The 18,804-nt window shown below is 46.5% G+C and overlaps 1 protein-coding gene across 3 annotated transcripts in view; it reads right to left on the bottom strand.

Annotated features, from left to right (window-relative positions):
* The window catches only part of ASB13 (ankyrin repeat and SOCS box containing 13), a 42,165-nt gene that overhangs the window by 9,519 nt on the left and 13,842 nt on the right, over nt 1–18,804 (bottom strand). For all 3 annotated transcript variants that reach the window (XM_005606955.4, XM_023632343.2, XM_023632342.2), the window contains exons 2-3: nt 1,612–1,799; nt 205–355 (exon numbers count right to left, since the gene is read on the bottom strand). In XM_005606955.4, coding sequence (XP_005607012.2) covers nt 205–355; nt 1,612–1,799 — 339 coding nt within the window. The remainder of the gene's footprint in view (nt 1–204; nt 356–1,611; nt 1,800–18,804) is intronic.

Raw genomic sequence — 18,804 nt, 5'->3', positions numbered from 1 at the left:
ACCAATCTCCAGTCTTAACATCTGAAAGGCACCAGCAGTCAGCTAAGAAATAAAATCCCATCATAGAAACAACAGCTCCCTCGTCCTGGATGAGGACGGTGTCTCCAGGAGGAAGAGACCAAGAGTGACCTACAGACAGGGAGCTCTCCTTCGCCTGCTGATGGCTTCCACTTCCTGTCCACGCAGCTCCCTCCTGCCACTCACCGCTCATGCAGGCCTCGTGCAGCGGGGATGCTGTGTACAAGGGTGGGTTGACCTTGGCGCCGTAGGAGAGCAAGAGCTTCACACACTCGATGCTGCCCGAGGCGCAGGCGTCACAGAGTGGGGTGCTGCCATCAATGTTGCGGGCATCCACCTTGTGGGGGGTAGAAACCAGCGTCAGCGGGCGGGGCGGAAAATGCATGCAGTCTCCTCTCAATGCACATTCATCTTTGCAAAGACATGTCTTCATCTCTCAAAGAAGTTCTTAGGCTTTGAATCATGTGCCAAGGCGCCTGCCAGGCAAGGGAGTTCAAAGATAGAAAGGAGATGGGGTGGGGAGTGCCTACCAGCCTCCTACGTCCACGAGTCGTCCTGTTTGGGGCCCCTTTCTCTCTCGAGGTGGGATCAACTCAGCTTCGCTCTCACCACCAACCCAAACCCTTAATAAGCACAGAGCAGGCAGAGAGAGCTCCAGGTTGCAAGCTGAGAAAGGCAGGGTATAAAAGTAGGTTTTAACTCCAGCCTCAGCTAGATGGAGTGCCTGAACCTGCCTCACAAGCCGCCTCCAGCTGGAAAATCACAGGGCAGGAAAAAGGCAACTCCCCAAACTGGCAGATCCTGCATAAAATTTGCTCAAATTCAGCTGCTATTTGGGTACACGCTGAAGCTTGTTCCAGTTCCTCTTGAACCGCCTTCATAGCCAAGCTTTTGAAAAGAGTAAGAAGTGCACAGTCTTCATTTCTGCCTCGCCCGCTAAGCCCTGACCCTAGAGCCTGCATTCCATATGCGCCGGCTGTCCAGTGGTGTGCTGGCCAGCTCCGACCCACAGCCAACAGTTAAATATTCAGGAATCCCTCCAGCCAGAAGCCACTGGGGGCTGACAAAGCCATGGTGTGAGTATTTACACCAGGGAAAGCAGCAAATCAGAATCTTGGTTTTGATCCTTTTTACCTTTTTTTTTTTCCCCCAGAGAGCCAGTTGCCAGCATCCCACTTAGTCATCCTGCTTTCTGAGCCCAAACAGTAGCTCTTCAGCCAAGGCCCCGCCAGCCCTCCCGGACAGCCTGCATCTGATGTGCACGGCCTGCCCCTGCCCACGACGGAGCAGGGGCTCCCTCCAGCACTTTCCTAAAACTGCCTTCTCTTCTGCCCCCAGTGACCTCCCACTAGCCAAGTCCACGACCACATTTACTGGTCCTCAGTGTGCGGTTGGCATAGAGACTGCCCCCCCTCCTCCCTTGGCTTCCAGAACATCCCATCCTGGCTTCCTCCTTCCGTTCCCTCTCCGTCTCCTGCAGGGATTTCTTTTCTTTCCATGCCAATCCCAAGCCTCTTCGTTTCCTCTTGAGCTGGTCCCATCCATTCCTACAGCCACGGCCAGTCTCAGGGTCTGTCCTGAAGGGCCGCTCACCTGCGCCCCGGCGGCCAGCAGTAGTTGCACACACTGCGCCTGGCCCCGCAGACTAGCCACGTGCAGGGGCGTGATGGAGTCCACCGTGACCTGGTTGACGCAGGCGCCACTCTCGATGAGCTGCTGCAGCTGCAGAGTCTCACCCCGCTGGGCTGCCTCGTGCACGGGGGTGTGCTCCACCCAGAAACCTGGAAAGAAAAACAGACCCAGTGCTGAGACCACGCCACTTCTATCAGGTCATATGAAGATATGGACAACTCCGGGCACCCTTTACAAAACCCGAGACCCTATATTTGATCATGTAACGGGCTCCTACTCAAAATCTTTGAGCGATCCCCACTGCCTGAAGGGTGGGATCCAAAGTCTTTGGCACAGCGTATAAGGGTCTTCGTGATTCGGACCTTGCTCACCTCTTTGACTCATCTCCCACCACTGCCCCAAACAAACCCCACTCTCCTGTCACTTGGAGCTCATCACTACCCACCTGCATCTCTTTGCATATGTTCTCCCTGCCTGAAATGCCCACCTCTGCCCCCACTCCAATCATCCATTCTGAAATCTCCTGTTGACACGTTACATACTCCACGTGGACCCATTTGAAACATCTTCTCTGGGACACTTCTCCAACAAATACTCACACATACGTACTCACTCACGGCATTTACACTGTCCCCCCTCCTTGCCTGGGAGTACCTTGAAAATAAGGACCGTGTTTTAAATCATTCAATTTTAGGGAACTCCTCAGGATTTTCTACATTCAAAATCACATCATCTGCATATAGAGAAAGTTTTGCTTCTTCCTTTCTAATCGGGATGCCTTTTTTCTTTTTCTTGCCTAATTTCCCCAGCCTAAACTTCTAGCACAGTGTTGAACGGAAGTGGGGAGAGCACACTTCCTTGCCTTGTTCCTCGTCTTGAAGCAAAAGCTTTCAATCTTTCACCATAGAGGAAAATATTAGTTGTGGGTTTTTCGTAGATGCTCTTTACCAAGTCAAGGAAGTTTCTTTTATTTCCAGTTTGTTGAATGTTTTTATCATGATAGGGTGCTGGATTTTGTCAAATACTTTTTCTGCATCGAGTGCAATGATCATGACAGCATTTTGCGCTTCTGTTGAAATGCTGTATGACGTTAATTGATTTTCAGATGTTAAACCAACCATGCATTCCTGGGATAAATCCCACTTGGTCATGGTATACAATCCTTTGTATGGGATGCTAGATTTGGTTTGCTAGTATTCTGGTGAGGAATTTTGTGTGTGTATTCCTAAGTGTCGTTTTTCTTGTGATTTGATGTATCTGTCTGGTTTGGGTACCAAGGTAATACGGGCCTCGTAGAAGGTATTGTGAAGTACACTCTCTCCTAATTTTTGGAAGAGTTTATGAGGAACTGGTATTAAATCTTTAAATGTTGGGTCAAAGGCACCTGTGAGGACATCTGGGCCTCGGCTTTCCTTTGTTATAAGTTTTTTAATTACTAATTCAATCTCTTCATATGTTATAGGTCTATTTAGATTTTCTATTTTTTTTTCAGTCAGTTTTGGTAGTTTGTAGTTGATGCCTTTTTAGGAATTTGTCCACTTCGTGTATATTATCTAATTTGTTGACATCCAATTTGTTATAGACTGAACTGTATCCCCCACAAAATTCACAGGTTGAGGTCCTAACCCCCGGTACCTCAGAATGTGACTGTGCTTGGAGACGGGGCTTTACAGAAGTGATTAAGTTAAAGGGAGGCCCTCAGGGTGAGCCCTAATCCAGTCTGACTGGACTCTTTACTAGAAGTGCAGGTTAGGACACACCGAGAGACACCAGGGATGTGCACGAAGAGAGGAAAGGCCGTGTGAGGACACAGCGGGAAGGCGGCCGCCTGCAAGCCCGGGAGAGAGGCCTCAGGAGAAACCAGCCCTGCCAGCACCTTGGTCTGGGACTTCCAGCCTCCAGAACACTGAGAAAATAAACTTCTGTTGTTTGAGCCCCCTAGGCTGCGGTATTTTGTTGTGACAGCCTGAGCAGACGAATGCACAATTGTCTGTAGTGGGCCCTGATAATAACCCTTTTTATTTCTGTAAGGCCATAGTAATGAAAGGTCCTCTCTTTCACTGCTCATTTTAGTAATTTGAGTCTTCTTGCTTTTTTGTACTTGGTCAATTTAGCTAAAGGTCTGTCAGTCTTGTTGATCTTTTCAAAGAAGCAACTTTTGGTTTTGTTGCTATTCTCTATCATTTTTCTATTCTCTATGTCACCAATTTCCTCTCTAATCTTTATTATTTCTTCCCTTCTGCTTTCTTTAGGTTTACCTTGCTCTTCTATTTCCAGTGTCTTAAGATGGAAGGTTAGGTTATTGATTTGAGATCTTTCTTCTTTTTAACATAGATGTTTACTGCTGTAAATTTCCTCTAAGTACTGCTTGAGCCGCATCGCATACGTTTTGGTATGTTGTGTTTTCATTTTCAATCATCTGAAACTATAATTATTCATTTTTGCATTCCAACCTCATAAAGTACACGTCCAACAAATATGTAATTGATTAAGAAATAAACAAAGGCGCTATCCCAAATGGAGTAAAATTCTCTAAAATGTCCCTCTTTCTTACACAATGGCTTACTCTTCTCATCCCTCCCCTCCCCTCATCGCCCCCCACCCAGCTCTAGAGAACGAGGGACACAGAATGCAGCACTCCGACCTCCCCATATTTCCAAACAGTGGTGCTCAGATTTGCATCAGCACCACCTGGAGGGCTTGTGAAAACGCACAGTGCTGAGCCCCACCTCCAGAGTTTGAACAGTAGGTCTCCGTTGGTGCCTGATAATCTGAATTTCCAACAAGCTCCAAGATGATGCTGGTGCAGCTGGTCTGGGACCACACTTTGAGAACCACCGCTTTACACAACACTTCTCCCTCTGAATAAAAGCCCCCTTCTCACCCCAGCTCTGGCCTCTTCATCTCACTCCTCCAACCCCCCACCTCTCCTCACTCATCCTAGATAACTTCTAACTTGTACCTTTCCAGACTCAAATCCAGTGGTTATTTTTTCTGGCAGGCCTTGCCCCACCTCAGCCCATCCACACTGGGTCAGTAGCCCCTCCTCTTGTCCCCACAACTGGCCTGTTTGTGCCCACCAGGCATTCTTGTCCTCTGGCCACCACCTGTTTGCCTGCTATCTGTCACATGGTAGAAACAGACTATATAACAGTCAGTGCAGTTGTTTCTCGGACCCATTCTTTCCACCCCCGATGAGTGGTCTAAGTCCATAACAGTAATCCTATTTCCAGTGGAACATCTGACCCAACTCTAGCTAACGAGAAGCGAGAGAGACTGCTGAGGGGGTCACAGCTGAAAAACTCACTCTTGCCCAAGGAGTTACAGGAGAAGACGGTCTCCTTTCTTCCTCTGGATACTGCCTGGAAGTGAACTCAGAAATGCTGCAGCCATCTGGCTGCCTGTGCCTGAGGATGGAACCACCAAGAACGATACAGCCAGGAGAGCTGGGAAATGGAAAGTACCAGAGTCTTGAGAACCACAGATCGTCAATGGTCACATGGGGCCTGTGCACAGCTGACAGTTGGGCTTCCTATTATATGAGAAAGATTGGCCCTGGGCTAACATCTGTTGCCAATCCCTCTCTTTTTGCTCGAGGAAGATTGTCGCTGAGCTAACATCTGTGTCAATCTTCCTGTATTTTATGTGGGATGCCGCCACAGCATGGCTTGATGAGCAGTGCTAGGTCAATGCTTGGGATCCAAACCTGTGAACCCCGGGCTGCCAAAGCAGAGTGCACAAACTTAACCACTAGGTCACTGGGCTGGCCTCTAGAAGCTTTTTTTTAAATGTCATAGGGCAAGCTCCAGTGGCCTAGTGGTTAAGTTCAGCATGCTCAGCTTCAGCTGCCTGGGTTCAGGTCCCATGCATGGACCTACACCACTCGTCCATCAGTGACTGGCTCATATACAAAAAGAGGAAGATTGGCAGTAGATGTTAGCTCAGGGTGAATCTTCCTCAGCAAAAAAAAAAGTCATAAATGACAACAATACTGGATTAATACTAATATATCATTATTGTCAAGGTCCCTACTTCAAGCAGTCACGATCACGTTACATGCCTCTTCATAAGTTCCTTTATTACTACATTTCCCTAGAAAACCTAATCAAGTAGATAGTTCCAGAATCTTATCAGAAGCACTTTTATAAACCACATCTGGGGTGAATTCATTTCCTCTGCAGATGGATTGCCTCCTCAGTTACATGTCGAGGACTATCTGCTCTTAGAGATCACCCCACTCCTCCACACACCAGCCCCGCCACCTCTACAGTGGGCAGTCTAGTACCATGGCCAGCATTCCTCTAGAGCCAGACCCACTGAGGTCTGAAGCTCAGCTCGGCCATTTACCGGCGAGTGTGAGAACCAGCTTCCCCAAGTGTCAGTGTCTTCACTTGTCAATTGGGATAATAATAATAAGTTTATTCATTGGTGGGTTATGAAAATTAAGTGAATGTTAAAAAGTACAAAAAACTTAGTGTGAGGCCTGGCACATAGAGTAAGTGCTCAATAAATGGGGTCCATTTCTAGCGTTTTTACCCCCCAGTTGTACCCATCTGTCTTGCCCGTGAGCCCAAGAGCGTGTGTGACCCCATGAAATGAGGACTGGATCATGGAGGGGTGGGAGGAGGCTAAGGGGGAGCTGCAACACAGAGGAAGATTGGATTCCCACAAAATATAAAAGCCAAGCTTGTGGAACTTTCTACTTACCATCTCAAGAAAGGAACACAGTATGTTTCCCCAGTGGTAATTAACAGCAACTCACGTGCTATCTTGGGGGGTAGGGAAAAGTGGCTATGGATCACTTTAAAGTCAATCTCAGGGGAGCAAAAACCCTAAGAATAGAATGAGCGGTTGCAACTTTTAAAAGAAACAGAGAGCAGGGCGAGGCCTGAGGTCCTGCCGCAAAAAGGAAAGTGCAGCCGAGGACGAGGACAGCTGCCTGCACTAAGGGAGGCCCTGAGGCTGAACCGCGGGCTCCCACATGCCTCCATTCAGTCACTCTCTAGAGATGTAGCACCTTCCACTGCAGTGTTCAAACATGCATAAGATGTGACAATTAGCAGTTCATGGTCACGGGTGAGGGGAATGTGCAAAGAATCAAAACAACACGATGACCGTGATACTGGAGGAACATTTCACATTATGGAGACTCAAAAGCAAGACCACCCAAGTCCCCAGGGCCAGTCAGGAACCATCAGGGAGGAGGCGGGCTGCAGCGAGTCTGTGACAAGCATCGCTGGTTTGGCTCTGTATTCCCAGCACCTGGCACAGTATATGGCTCACTCCTATCCACTCCCTTGTTGAATGAATAAGTGAATGAATGAATGGAAGGCATTACTAAAACAAATTATGAAGACTGGACATAAAATTTTTAAAAGAAAATCTAACTTTATTTCTTGATGATCAGTGTGTAGAAGAAATGCAACTTACTGGTAACTGTATTTTCTAATGAAGAAACATCAGCTGCAATGGTCTTAGCAGCAGTGATTGAGGGCAGAGATAAGAAGCGGCAGATGTGATAACAAAAAGGAAGAAAACGAAAACTTCTGTGCATCAAAGGGCACAATCAACACAGTGGAAAAGAAACCTACAGACGGGGGAAAAAAAGTTTGCAAATCATATATCTAAAGGGGTTAATATCCAGAATACATAGAGAACTCCTAAAAATCAACAACATAAAAACAAATAACCTGATTAAAAAATTGGCAAAGGACTTAAATAGATATTTCTCCAACGAAGACATACAGATGGTCAATGAGCATATGAAAAGATGCTCAACACCACTAATCATCAGAGAAATGCAAATCTAAACCACAATGAGATATCACCTCACACTCATTAGGATGGCTACCATCAGAAAAACAGAAAAGAAATGTTGATGAGGATGTGGAGAAACTGCACCCTTATGCAATGTTAGTGGGAATGTAAAATGGTGCAGCCACTATAGAAAACAGTATTCTGGTTCTTCAAAAGATTAAAAATAGACTTACCATATGATCCAGGAATCCCACTTCTGGATATATCCCCAAAAGAACTGAAAGCAGGATCTCAGAGATATTTGCATCCCCATGTTCACTGTAGAATTACTCACAACAGCCAAGAGGTGGAAGCAACCCAAATGTCCATCAAGGGAGGAATGGATAAGCAAGATGTAGTATAAACATACGGTGACATATTATTCAGCCTTACAAAGGAAGGAAATTCTGACACATGTTACAACATGGATGAACTCTGAAGACATTCTGCTAAGTGAAATAAGCCAGACACAAAAAGATAAATACTGCATGAATCCACTTATGAGACATCTAGAATAGTCAAATTCGTGGAGACTGAAAGCAGCATGGTGGTTGTCAGGGGCTGAGGGGAGGGGAGAAAGGAGGAGTTCTTGTTTAATGGGTGCAAAGTTTCAGTATTACAAGATGAAAAAGTTCTGGAGATCTGTTGCCCAGCAGTGTACATATAGTTTACTGAACCGTACACTTAAAAAGGCTTAAGATGGTAAAGTTTATGTTTGACTACAATTAAAATTTTTCCAATTATTTTTTCTCTTTTCGCTGAGGAAGGTGAGCTGACATCTGTGCCAGTCTTCCTCTACTTTGTATGTGGGACACTGCCACAGCATGGCTTGATGAGCGGTGTGTAGGTTCATGCCGGGGATCAGAACCCACGAACCCCCAGCACCGAAGTGGGGAGCATGAACTTAACCACTGTGCCACCAGACCAGCCCCCCGATTATATTTTTAAAAGAGTAACAAAAATATGGAGGAGGACCTGGGGGTGGAGAAGGTTGTCACTGGCAGCTGGTACCAACCACAGACTGTCAACAGGGGACAGCTTTACAGCAGGAGGGGAGGGGCAGAGAGGAAGTGGGGACCCCATCTCCTGCACAAAGAATGTGGGGGCCACCTGGTGCCCCACAGAGCTGCATGAAAGGGCCCTACTGGCCCTCAGTGGGAAGCTCAGCTTCCCCCACTGAAAAGATAGGGAGGGTCAGCCTGCAACCTTAACCTTAAAGCAAAAGGATGCAACTGCTTGCAATCTGTGAAGAGGGCGCGAAAACACCATTCGTTAGTCAACCCACTGGCTGGTCCTGACCTCAGGCTTTGTTTCCACCCCTGTGCCTGGACCCCAGTTGTGACAAGATGCCACATCCCTGTGCCATCCCCCTAGGGAGAGAGGTGGCCTTGGAAACCTGAGACCCACCCATCTGGCAAGTTCCCTCTGGGACTAGCATTCCCCCTAAATCCAAGCTCTGCCACATAATTGGTCTCTTAGCACCCCCACCTTGTGTGTGCTGTCCCCAGCCTGGAACGCATCCCCCCCAGTCTCCTCATTCCCCATCCTCTGCCCTTCAGCTGAGTAAATTCCTCCTCATCCACCAAGACCAAGTCGAATGTCTGCTCCTTCAGAAGCCGTCCAACGTGCAGCCCACCCAGCCACTCCCTTCTTTACGCCATCTCTGGACAAATAGCGGCACACACACTCCCCTACACAGTGCCTGATTTGACTCCCCTCCCATCCTTCCACGAGCATCCTTAGATAGCACAGCGCTGCCCATCCTCCAGTCCCAGCACAGCACCTGACACGCAGGTTTCAGGTAAATACTCTCGAAAAGCATATTTTCCTTGCCAGACTGAACTTTTTCCCCCTGCAGTTGGGTCTGCCCTCCACCCCATGGAACCACCTTCCAGCCCCTTACAGGCCTGCCTCGCCCAGGACACTGAGCCACACCCAAGGCCTCACCAACTGCGGCTGGGCCAGGCACCAGGGCATCAATTAAATAGGAGTTTGTTGCAACCAGAGCCAAGGCCGCAGCCCCTGGAAGACAGAGCACCTGGGCACTGGTGCTCTGGACCTGCATCTTGGCTCACTCCTGCCTCTTCCCCGAGCTTCGGTTCAAGGTCATTTCAAGGTCATGGTGATACCTGTACCATTCCTCATGTCGACCTGCACTGGCGAGCTCAAGCTCACAAAGGGCTACGTGAAAACCTTCATGTTGAAAACTAGAGTTTCACCGACATCATCTACAAATCTGCCAGAGGCTGTGAGCATCAGCCAGGAAGGAATGACAGGTGCTTGAGAACCGTTTTGCCCCTTTTCTGCCCCACAACATGACCTTGTTGACTCAGCCTGTGTACCAGATGTGTATCTCTCTGCCTCCCTGCTTGGAAACCCCTCTTTACCTTCCTGGGGCCCCTGACACCTGCACATCTGAGGGCTGGCCCAACCCCAGCCTTCGGGAATTAAGAAGCCCCAGTTGAGTACTTTAAGACGTTCGGTATCAGCCTCCCCAGAGGGAGCTGGATTTGTGGTGACTGAGGAGGGGCAGGAATCACCCAGCGTGTGAGCTCAACTCCCATCTGTCACCTACAACGAGCTCTGAGACCTTGGGCAAGTTGCTCGCCCTCTCAAAGCCTCAGTTTTCTCGCTTAAAAAAATGGAGATATTTTTGTCTACCCCACAGGGTGGCTATGCAGACTGGAAGAAATACTGCCTGCACGTTATTTCGCCTGGACAATCGTAAGCACTCAATAAATGACAGATGATCTGGCTATGACGGGGTCGTTATCACCATGACCACTCCTGGTAGTCCTGGTTGGACCTTGGCTTCCACTTCTACTATCTGGCCTTGTTCCATAAGGAGCCATCCCGCCACCACCACCCCCGGACCCCAGCTCCAGTAACTGGATCCCGTGTAAGTCCCTGTACTGAGTTTTACCTGCACAGTTCCAGGGCCTCTGACACTGGAGTCTGCGTTCCTACCAGTTCCTACCAGCTCGCCACCTCCAACTGTTACATAACCAGGAATTGCACCAGCCAGAAAACACTGAGGCTCAAAATCAGCCATGGTGTGAGCATTTACACCAGGGAAAGCAGCAAATCAGATCTTGTTTTGGTTCCTTTTATTTTTTTCTTTTTCCTCCAGAGAGCCAGTTTGCCAGCATCCCACTTAGTCATCCCTGAGACCTCTCAAAGGAATTCTGCTCTTTGAGCCCAAATAGCAGCTCCTCAGCCCAGACCCCGCCAGCCTTCCCAGAGAGCTGTGTCTCTGATGCACATGGCCTGCCCAGGCTCCCCACCCACGTGCAGAGCGGGCACTCACTGGTCCTACCAAACTCTCCAGAGGCCATAATCCACGCCGCTCTGTCAGTGCTGGCCCTAACCATGACCCTGACCCTGACCCTGACCCTGCTCCATGCTCCAGGCTGCTCCTCCCCAGCCCAGCTGGCCTCTCCACTGGCAGCAGCTCCACTCTAACAAAGAGGGTTTTCCAAATGCCTCAGAGAATACCTTCACGACAAAGCTGATCCAACACACTGGCGTTGACTCAGAGCCAATACCACCATGTACCCTGAAATGTTGCTTGAGCCAGGAATTTTGAGGAGCCTGGGGTCCTTGCTGCAGAAATGACCTTCCCTGCCACAGCTGCGGATTGAAAATAATTCTCCAGCCTCCGGAATAAGCCCTTCCCCAAAATACCCCACTAAACATTCTTGAAATGATGGCCTTCTGCCTACCCCACCCATAAGTACAGTGCGAGGAAGAAGGGAGGGGCAGACCATACCTGTGAGGGATGGCCATGTGCGGGATGTCGCAGCAGTGAATTGAGACTGAAGCCCCAGTGGAGGTGGTTCTCTGAGGCCTGCTCCCAGGGAAAGTCAGAGGTCTCGAGTGACTCGCTCACCAAGGTCCCGCAAGGACAAGGATTTGTGTGTATAAGGCTAACAATGAATTTTAGAGCTGAAAGGAACTTAGAAACCCTTTACGATGGACACTTCCAGAATAGCACGGCCAAGTGTACCCAACCATCTGATATAGTAAAGGAATAAAAAAATTTTTGAAGGGCATGAACCCTCAAGGACAAAGAGACTAGCAAGGTAACAACAGAAGCCTCAGGATGACAATACTTACTCTGCAGGATGTTGTAAGGACCAAGGACACAATGTTTGTTAGGAGCCTGGCACAGGTGGGTACTCAGTCAATGCTGTTTATCATGACCACCAATTTTTAATAGTGCAGTCAGAATTAAAGTTGGAGTGCACTTGAAATTAGCAGTCACGTTGGTTCTCAAGGGAAAACAGAAATCTCTATTTTTATGTGTGCAAACCTTTACTTAGGAATTGGGGCTGAGTGTTCTGCTGCTTTTTAAGATTTTTTTCAGCAATGGCTTTTTTAATGTTTTCATTGTGAATGCTCAAAAGACGGTCAGTAAACTTGAGGTCAAAGGGCAGCCAGTGTGTTTTTAGGTGTGTTAAAGTGGGTAAAAATTCAATAGAAAAGGCTTAACATCCTACAGGGACGAAATAGTCAAAACTCAGTGAGAGGAAAAAAGAAAGTGAAAGAGAAAGTCAAAAAAGATGACCTATAAAGTGAAAGCCAGGAAAAAGGAAGGTATCGGAAGAGGCAGCTTCTTCATGAGCACTGCAGCCCTGCGACAGGCAGACCTCCCCAAACACACGCGTCTCCAACTTGCCCCTCCCTGCTTCCTCACTGCCTAACCACAGAGTAAGGAGCTCTGCCGCCTAACGACCTCAGGGGTGGGGAAGCCTCGTCTTCCCCATCTCAGCAAAGGGACTTTGGGAAGCTTTTCATCTAAAATGACCTGAGTCTTGGTTTTCTTATAATTGGAGATAACATTTCACAGGACCGTTTTATGGAGAAAATAAGAGAATGATGCACGATGCTTTGGCCAGAAAAGTACTCAGTAAGTCTTCGTGACTCATGACGTACGATTTCCCTGAATACCTTCATTTGCCCTAAATAGGCATTTTCAGTTTGTTAACAAGTCCTCTTTGAAGTCCAACTGTAGGGTAAGCTTCCCAGTCTAAATATCGCCCTATCGGTGAGGAGACACCCTGGGTCACCTCCCTGTTGGAGTCTCCTTTCCCTCCTCCCCTCCCACAGGAAGTAAAGAATGATGGAGCTGTGGGCATGTCAAGTTGAACACGGAGGATGGAACGCACACTCCTCTGGGTCTTCCCCAAAGACCCCGCTGCACTGAGAGCAAATAGGGGAGAGGGGAGACCTACAGATGCTGACATTGAAATCTACAGAGAGCCCCCAGTGAACAGGCAGGCGCCTACCCAAACTCCTGGCATGAAGTCTACCCATGGACAAGCCTGCCCACTGGACTCACAGAGCTGCCCAACTATCTCTTTAGCGCCTCTCTCATAGAAACAAATTCACAGCCACGGTTCATATTAGAACAAGAAAGAGACCAAAACAAACAGAAAACCAGGAATTCTGAAGAAACAGGGTCAATGCAGGTAAAAACTTCTAAAACACTATTCTCGATACCCAAGCAGAGAGCAGAGAAAACGCTGACACAGTAGCAGGAGGCTTTTTAAAAGAAAATTCAAGGAATAAGAGAGAGCTTTTGGCAACAAAAAATATGATAGCAAAAATTAAAAACAAGTCCAATAAAAGAGTTGGAAAATGAAGTTCAGAAAATCCAGAGGTTAGAACAAAAAGACGAGATGGAAAGCATAAGAAAAATAGTAAGAAAAATAAAGATTCCATCCAGGAAGTCTAAAATCGAATCATTAGGGGCATCAAAAAGAGAGAAGAGGACTCTCAAAGAAATTACACTCAAGTCCACGCATTGAAGGGGATGAGTTTCTAGATGGAAAGGGTCCAGTGAGCAGCCAGAGACATGAATAAAAAGCACCCACACCAAGCCACATTGTCATATAATTCACAACACCAAGGATAAGGAAAACCCCTAAAAGTTTCCAGAGAGGAAAAAAATCACAAAGAATAAGGAATCAGAATGGCATCTGACCTCTTTTTATTTTTTTGGAGATTAGCTCTGAGCTAACTACTGCCAATCCTCCTCTTTTTGCTGAGGAACACTGGCCCTAAGCTAACATCCGTGACCATCTTCCTCTACTTTACACGTGGGACGCCTACCACAGCATGGCTTTTGCCAAGCGGTGCCATGTCCGCACCCGGGATCCGAACCAGCGAACCCCGGGCCGCTGAGAAATGGAACGTGCGCACTTAACCACTGTGCCACCGGGCAGGCCTCAGCATCTGGCCTCTTAAAGCAGTTCTGGACACTTGAGCACAGAAGCAATGCCTTTCAAATTCTGTGGGAAACAGATTTCCAACCCAGAATTCCAAACACAGCCAGACTGCCAATTAAGTGTGGAGATGGAATCAAGACATTTGGGGATAATAAGATCTGAAATAACCTGCCTCCCCTTCACTCTCTCGGGACATTCCTGGAAGACGTGTTCCATCAAAATGAGGGAGTTAAAAGCAGGAAAGAGGGAGATACAGGAGCCAGGATTTAACTTAGAAAAGAGAGGATGTGAATTCCCAGGATTTGGTCAAGGGGGCTGCAGGACGACAGGCCGGCAGCAGGCCTAAGGAGCAACCCGCACACATAGAGTAGGAAGACACAAGGCTGTCGGGGAGTGTCCCCAAATTATAAAGGAGACAAGACAGAGGGTGGAACTGATGGGACCTGAGGTGCCCGAGCAAGGCTCTGGCAGAGAGTCTGGGATAAATTAGTGATTGTGTATAAAGAAAAGTAAACAGATAAAAAGAACAATCGTTACCTTCAAGGAAAGCGAAAGTCATACAAGGAGAGCAAGGTAATCCTAACAGAGCAAGCTGTGGACTACATTCACGGTCATAATAATGTAAATGCTGCAATACTGATTTAAACAAAAAATTCAATTATATTGGAGGATCCTAGAGGGAAACAGTGTGGGAGTAGAGAAGCACCAAGTGGACTAGGGCTTCCTCTCCTCTAAGAGGATGTCTGTAGGGAGCGTAAAACTTAAAAGTCGGGAGATCGCTCTACCAGCACGTTATTTAGAAACATGGAGGTAAACCAGCTGAACAGCTAAAAGAGTTGAAAGTATTTGCCTCTGGGTAGTGGGAGTAGAGGAGGCGTTGGATGAAGACAGAAATTTTTCACAACAAGTCTTTTGGTTTTATTCAATTCTTTAAAACTACGTATAGTATTATATCCATAAAATATTATATTTTAAAAACTAATAAGAAATCCTTATAACCTCTCATTTAACCCATTTTAGGAAACTGACACAGAGCAAAAGGCTTGCCTAAGATCACCCAGCACGGGAATCCCTGGGTCTCACATGGGTTCCTTTCCCACCACACCCAGCCGTGCATGTGTGTTTGTGGGCGTGCCCCATATTTAAGAACTAACCCATCTGGACATGGGACACATTTCTTGTCTCAATGCAAAACCAAAAACCATTTAGGGCCATTCAGCATCACTGGGATTCTTGGCTCTGGTTTCTAACAAACATGTTAAATATACAGGCCCAAACAGGAGAGCGTTATTTCTGGCTTTGCCTTTCCAACCCATCAAAATCAAATTCTCAAAGCTTGACCATTCACAGGCATCTAATGGATTTCACTGTTGTTGTTTTTTTTACCACACATACGAGAAACCCAGGTAACTTAAGTGTGCGTCTTTGAACAACTTGTTCCTGTAGTCTTTCCCAGTGGGTTCTGAGTGACCCTTCACAGCGCTGCACACATGGATAGCATTCACCCCTAACCCCCACCCCTGGCAGGCCACCATTTCTGGAATTGCAGGGGTTTCTGTTCTCTGGAACCATGCAATGAAACTCACCCCACAAAGAGGGAAACTCCGAATAACAAGGCCCTTTGAATGAGCTCCCAAACTACCCAACCCACGCAGAATTCCACTTTATCTTATAGCAGGATGCATGTCTGTGCTCGTGTTAAAAATGTATGGATTCAGTCGCAACCATGATGGAACAGGTGAGCTCGCACTAGTCTCCTTTCTGAACATCTGTGAGCTCCAGCAAGTGGAAGAGACCATTTTAAATGACAGGTTTAGTCAAATGCTCAGGAGCAAGGCAGATCTCCGAGCACAGACTTAGAAGTGTTTTCTCAGCTTTTTCCTGTTAGTAACCTAATCTCCATCCTCACCTAGACTGGCCATGAAGGGAGATCCAAAGAATTTAAATTGTCTTATCACTTCTATAAATTCTGCTCCTTAAAATAGCTGCTAGTGACTTGTGTCTCTGTAAGGGACGTACTTTTCAACCTGGTCTTGCTAATTTGTTTGCTTCTATACACTGCTTCAGACAGCTTTTTGGTGCTATTTAAATCTTTACGAAGGTAGAAATAGGAGATGGAAGACATTTCCTCCTATTCTATCAAATCACACTAACTAAATTCTTGATTGACATTAGCGCTTATGTCTGTATCGACTTCATCAGTATGAATTGGGGTGTTTTAAAACATATGGCACGCAAGCAGTACCCCAGAACAGTTAAATCAGAATCTCCGGGGATGGGACCCAGGCATCAGTAATTTTTAGAGCTCCTTGAGTCATGGCAGTGTGTGGCCAAGATGGGGAATCCCTGTTCGGTTGTTTCTCTGTCATAGGAAAGCACTGTCTTTACCTTCCGCTGCGTCCCAGCGCCAGCGTCCTGGAGCAGCAAATCTTTTTTCTTTCCTCCTGAAGGAGCTTTGTGGTCTAGCTCAAGTCAGCCTGCTTTCAAAAGGTGTTACATGGGAGCACTTTTACCACCAATTGGCCATCTCTGCATTATACTACATCATCTTTCCCACTGTGAGAAACCCACCGTTCCTCAATCCCCAGATAAAGAAACTCCCAACGCCTCCCCATGCTCCAAGGCTGCAAAGGTCTACCAAAAAATTAAAACTCATTTGTACTGCTATAGACGGCGACCACTACTGGCCCCAGTGACTGCCCTGGAATCCCAATTGGTGTTAAAATCATCCTAAATGTATTTCCTTGAGACATTTTTATTAGCAGTGCCCAGAGTTTTTCCACTAAAGGACATTTCTAGAGATTTCTACAATTCAGCATTCTCCAAGGCAGAGACAGAAACAAGATTTGAGAAAATTTTAAGTTGACTTCCCAGTAAGGACACCGATTATTTAGATTTCTCAAAGTACTTTCAATACAACTGTATTTTTAAAAATCAAAGTCCGCAGACTCAACAGAAGAATGAGCTGGCATATAGGCTCCCCATGCACGGGGATGAAGACCAACCCATGCTCCTGACTGTGGACTCCCGAGGGAAACACACTTCTCACAGTAGGAAAGGTGATGTGGTTTAATGCAGAGATGGCCAATCGGTGGTAAAAGTAGTCCCACATCCCCGAGAAACCCAAAGCAGACACAGCTCTTCCATCCCAGCCACAAAACCAGTCCAACACTCCATGTAACCCTACAAATTGTGGAAATCAATAAAAGAAACCTTAACTAACTTGGAGTCTGGAAGGCCTGTAGGAGGAGCTCTCAAGCCCTATCAAACACCATCAATTACACCAAACAGGAAGAGAGGGAGGCTAGCACCTTGGATGGGAAGTAAAACTACCTTACCGCTGAAAGAGGATTTCTCTCCCCATCAGTCAACAGCTCAGACAATGAGAAACACTGCAGTTCAGCCAATGAGAAATGACACAGCTCAGCCAATGAGAAATGCTGCAGCTCAGCCAATGAGAAACGCCACAGCCAATGAGAAATGCCTCAGTTCGGCCAATGAGAAATGAAGCCTTCAGCTGATGAGAAGCCCTTGCCACCCTGAACCGCTTCTTTCTCCCAATGGACTTTCATTTAGAACAGCCCCTCCCGACTCCCCTTCTCTATAAAAGCATCTCCCCTCCTTTGTTTTCTGGATTTGCCTTTAATTTGCCATAGCACGCACATCCCAAATTGCAATTCTTTTGGCTATTCCCAAATAAACTCACTTTGAGATAAAATAACAGGCAAATTTGCTTTTTAAGTTGACAAAATCAATTAGAGACCAGCCTATTTCATGGGAAAGGCATGAGACTTTTAGCTTAAAACAAATAACCACCAAAAAAAACCAAAACGAAACGAAACCCCACCTGAGTTAAAACCTCAGCTTTGCTACTTTCTAGCTGTGTGAACTCGGTTTCGTCTCTAAATTATCAATAATGATGACCGTCTTACAGCTGTCCCAGGGCTTGTGGCTAGCGTCCAGCACATAAGTGTGTCCTAGCAGCTCAGTGGCTCTGATCACAGTCCCAGGAGCTGCCTCTCCTTTCTCTCTCCATCTCCCCTTCTGAACACCCCAGATGGCAATGAACTGTTTGGAGTTCCTGGCTAAGGACAACTGGAGAAGATCGGCAGCTCACCTTGCTAGAGCCCAAATTGCCTAAGGCAGCCTTTCATCTTCTGCCAGCTTCTTACTTCCAAGTGAGAAGCTCTTGAGTATAGATGCTGAATATGGGGATCATTTTTTTCAGCTTTGCAAATAGACACTTACCTTGGGTCAATAACAATCTGTTTACATTTTCTAAGTTATAAACACTGGATTCACTTTAGGATGTGACTTGCCCTAAATTCTTTGAACTTATTGAGAAGGCCATAATGTAAAATTCTGCAATCTTTGCTTGTGTAAAAACTGAAAAATTTACATGCTTTGGTTGGAGCACACCACACATATAGAACTTGAGATCAGAATGTTAAAATGGGTTAAAGTTCCTATGATGGGCCCCTACTTCTGGGTTGTTTTGGATACAACACATTCCGCTTATTCAAGAGGGTTGAGAATAAAAATGTCAGCAGGACATATTTTTGGAGACATATATTAAATAAAACAATGACAGAGTCAAAAATAGACACAAACCCCAGAAGCTATGCATCCATTAGTTTAGAATACGCTTTTCTTCAAAAGATACATTCCTTAAACTATGCAAAAAAAAAACATGCTCAGAAGTAATACTGTGCTATTGAATGCTCTACAGGAATAAAAATATTAAAATATGTGTTCAAGTAGGTTCCATGGTTAGCTGTTCATCACTGATTTATTTGAACCAATCAAACACAGATCACACTGGCAGGTCAAAGTCTTGTGCCTGCCTGGGGCAGAATGCCAAGTGAAAACAGAGGCTTATTAAATGCCTTTGATCGTGTTGAAGGTGGCTGTTTTGCAAAATCAGTTAAAATACCTTTGGCCTTGCTCTGACTGCAATTTCTCTTAACCTAAATTTACTGTTAAGACTTCTCACTTTTATTCACACTACTGTTTTTACCAGTGTAAAAACACCTTCGATTTTTGTTTCTTTCCAGCCTTTCCATGTGCTCTCACTGCTCATTTCATTTGCCATAGTATAATTTCATAGGCAGGAAAGTTTGCTTCCCCA

Source organism: Equus caballus, chromosome 29 (assembly GCF_041296265.1).
Source record: "Equus caballus isolate H_3958 breed thoroughbred chromosome 29, TB-T2T, whole genome shotgun sequence".
NCBI lineage: Eukaryota > Metazoa > Chordata > Mammalia > Perissodactyla > Equidae > Equus > Equus caballus.
Note: the sequence above shows the minus strand (reverse complement) of the source record. Positions and strands in the feature narration are given on the sequence as shown.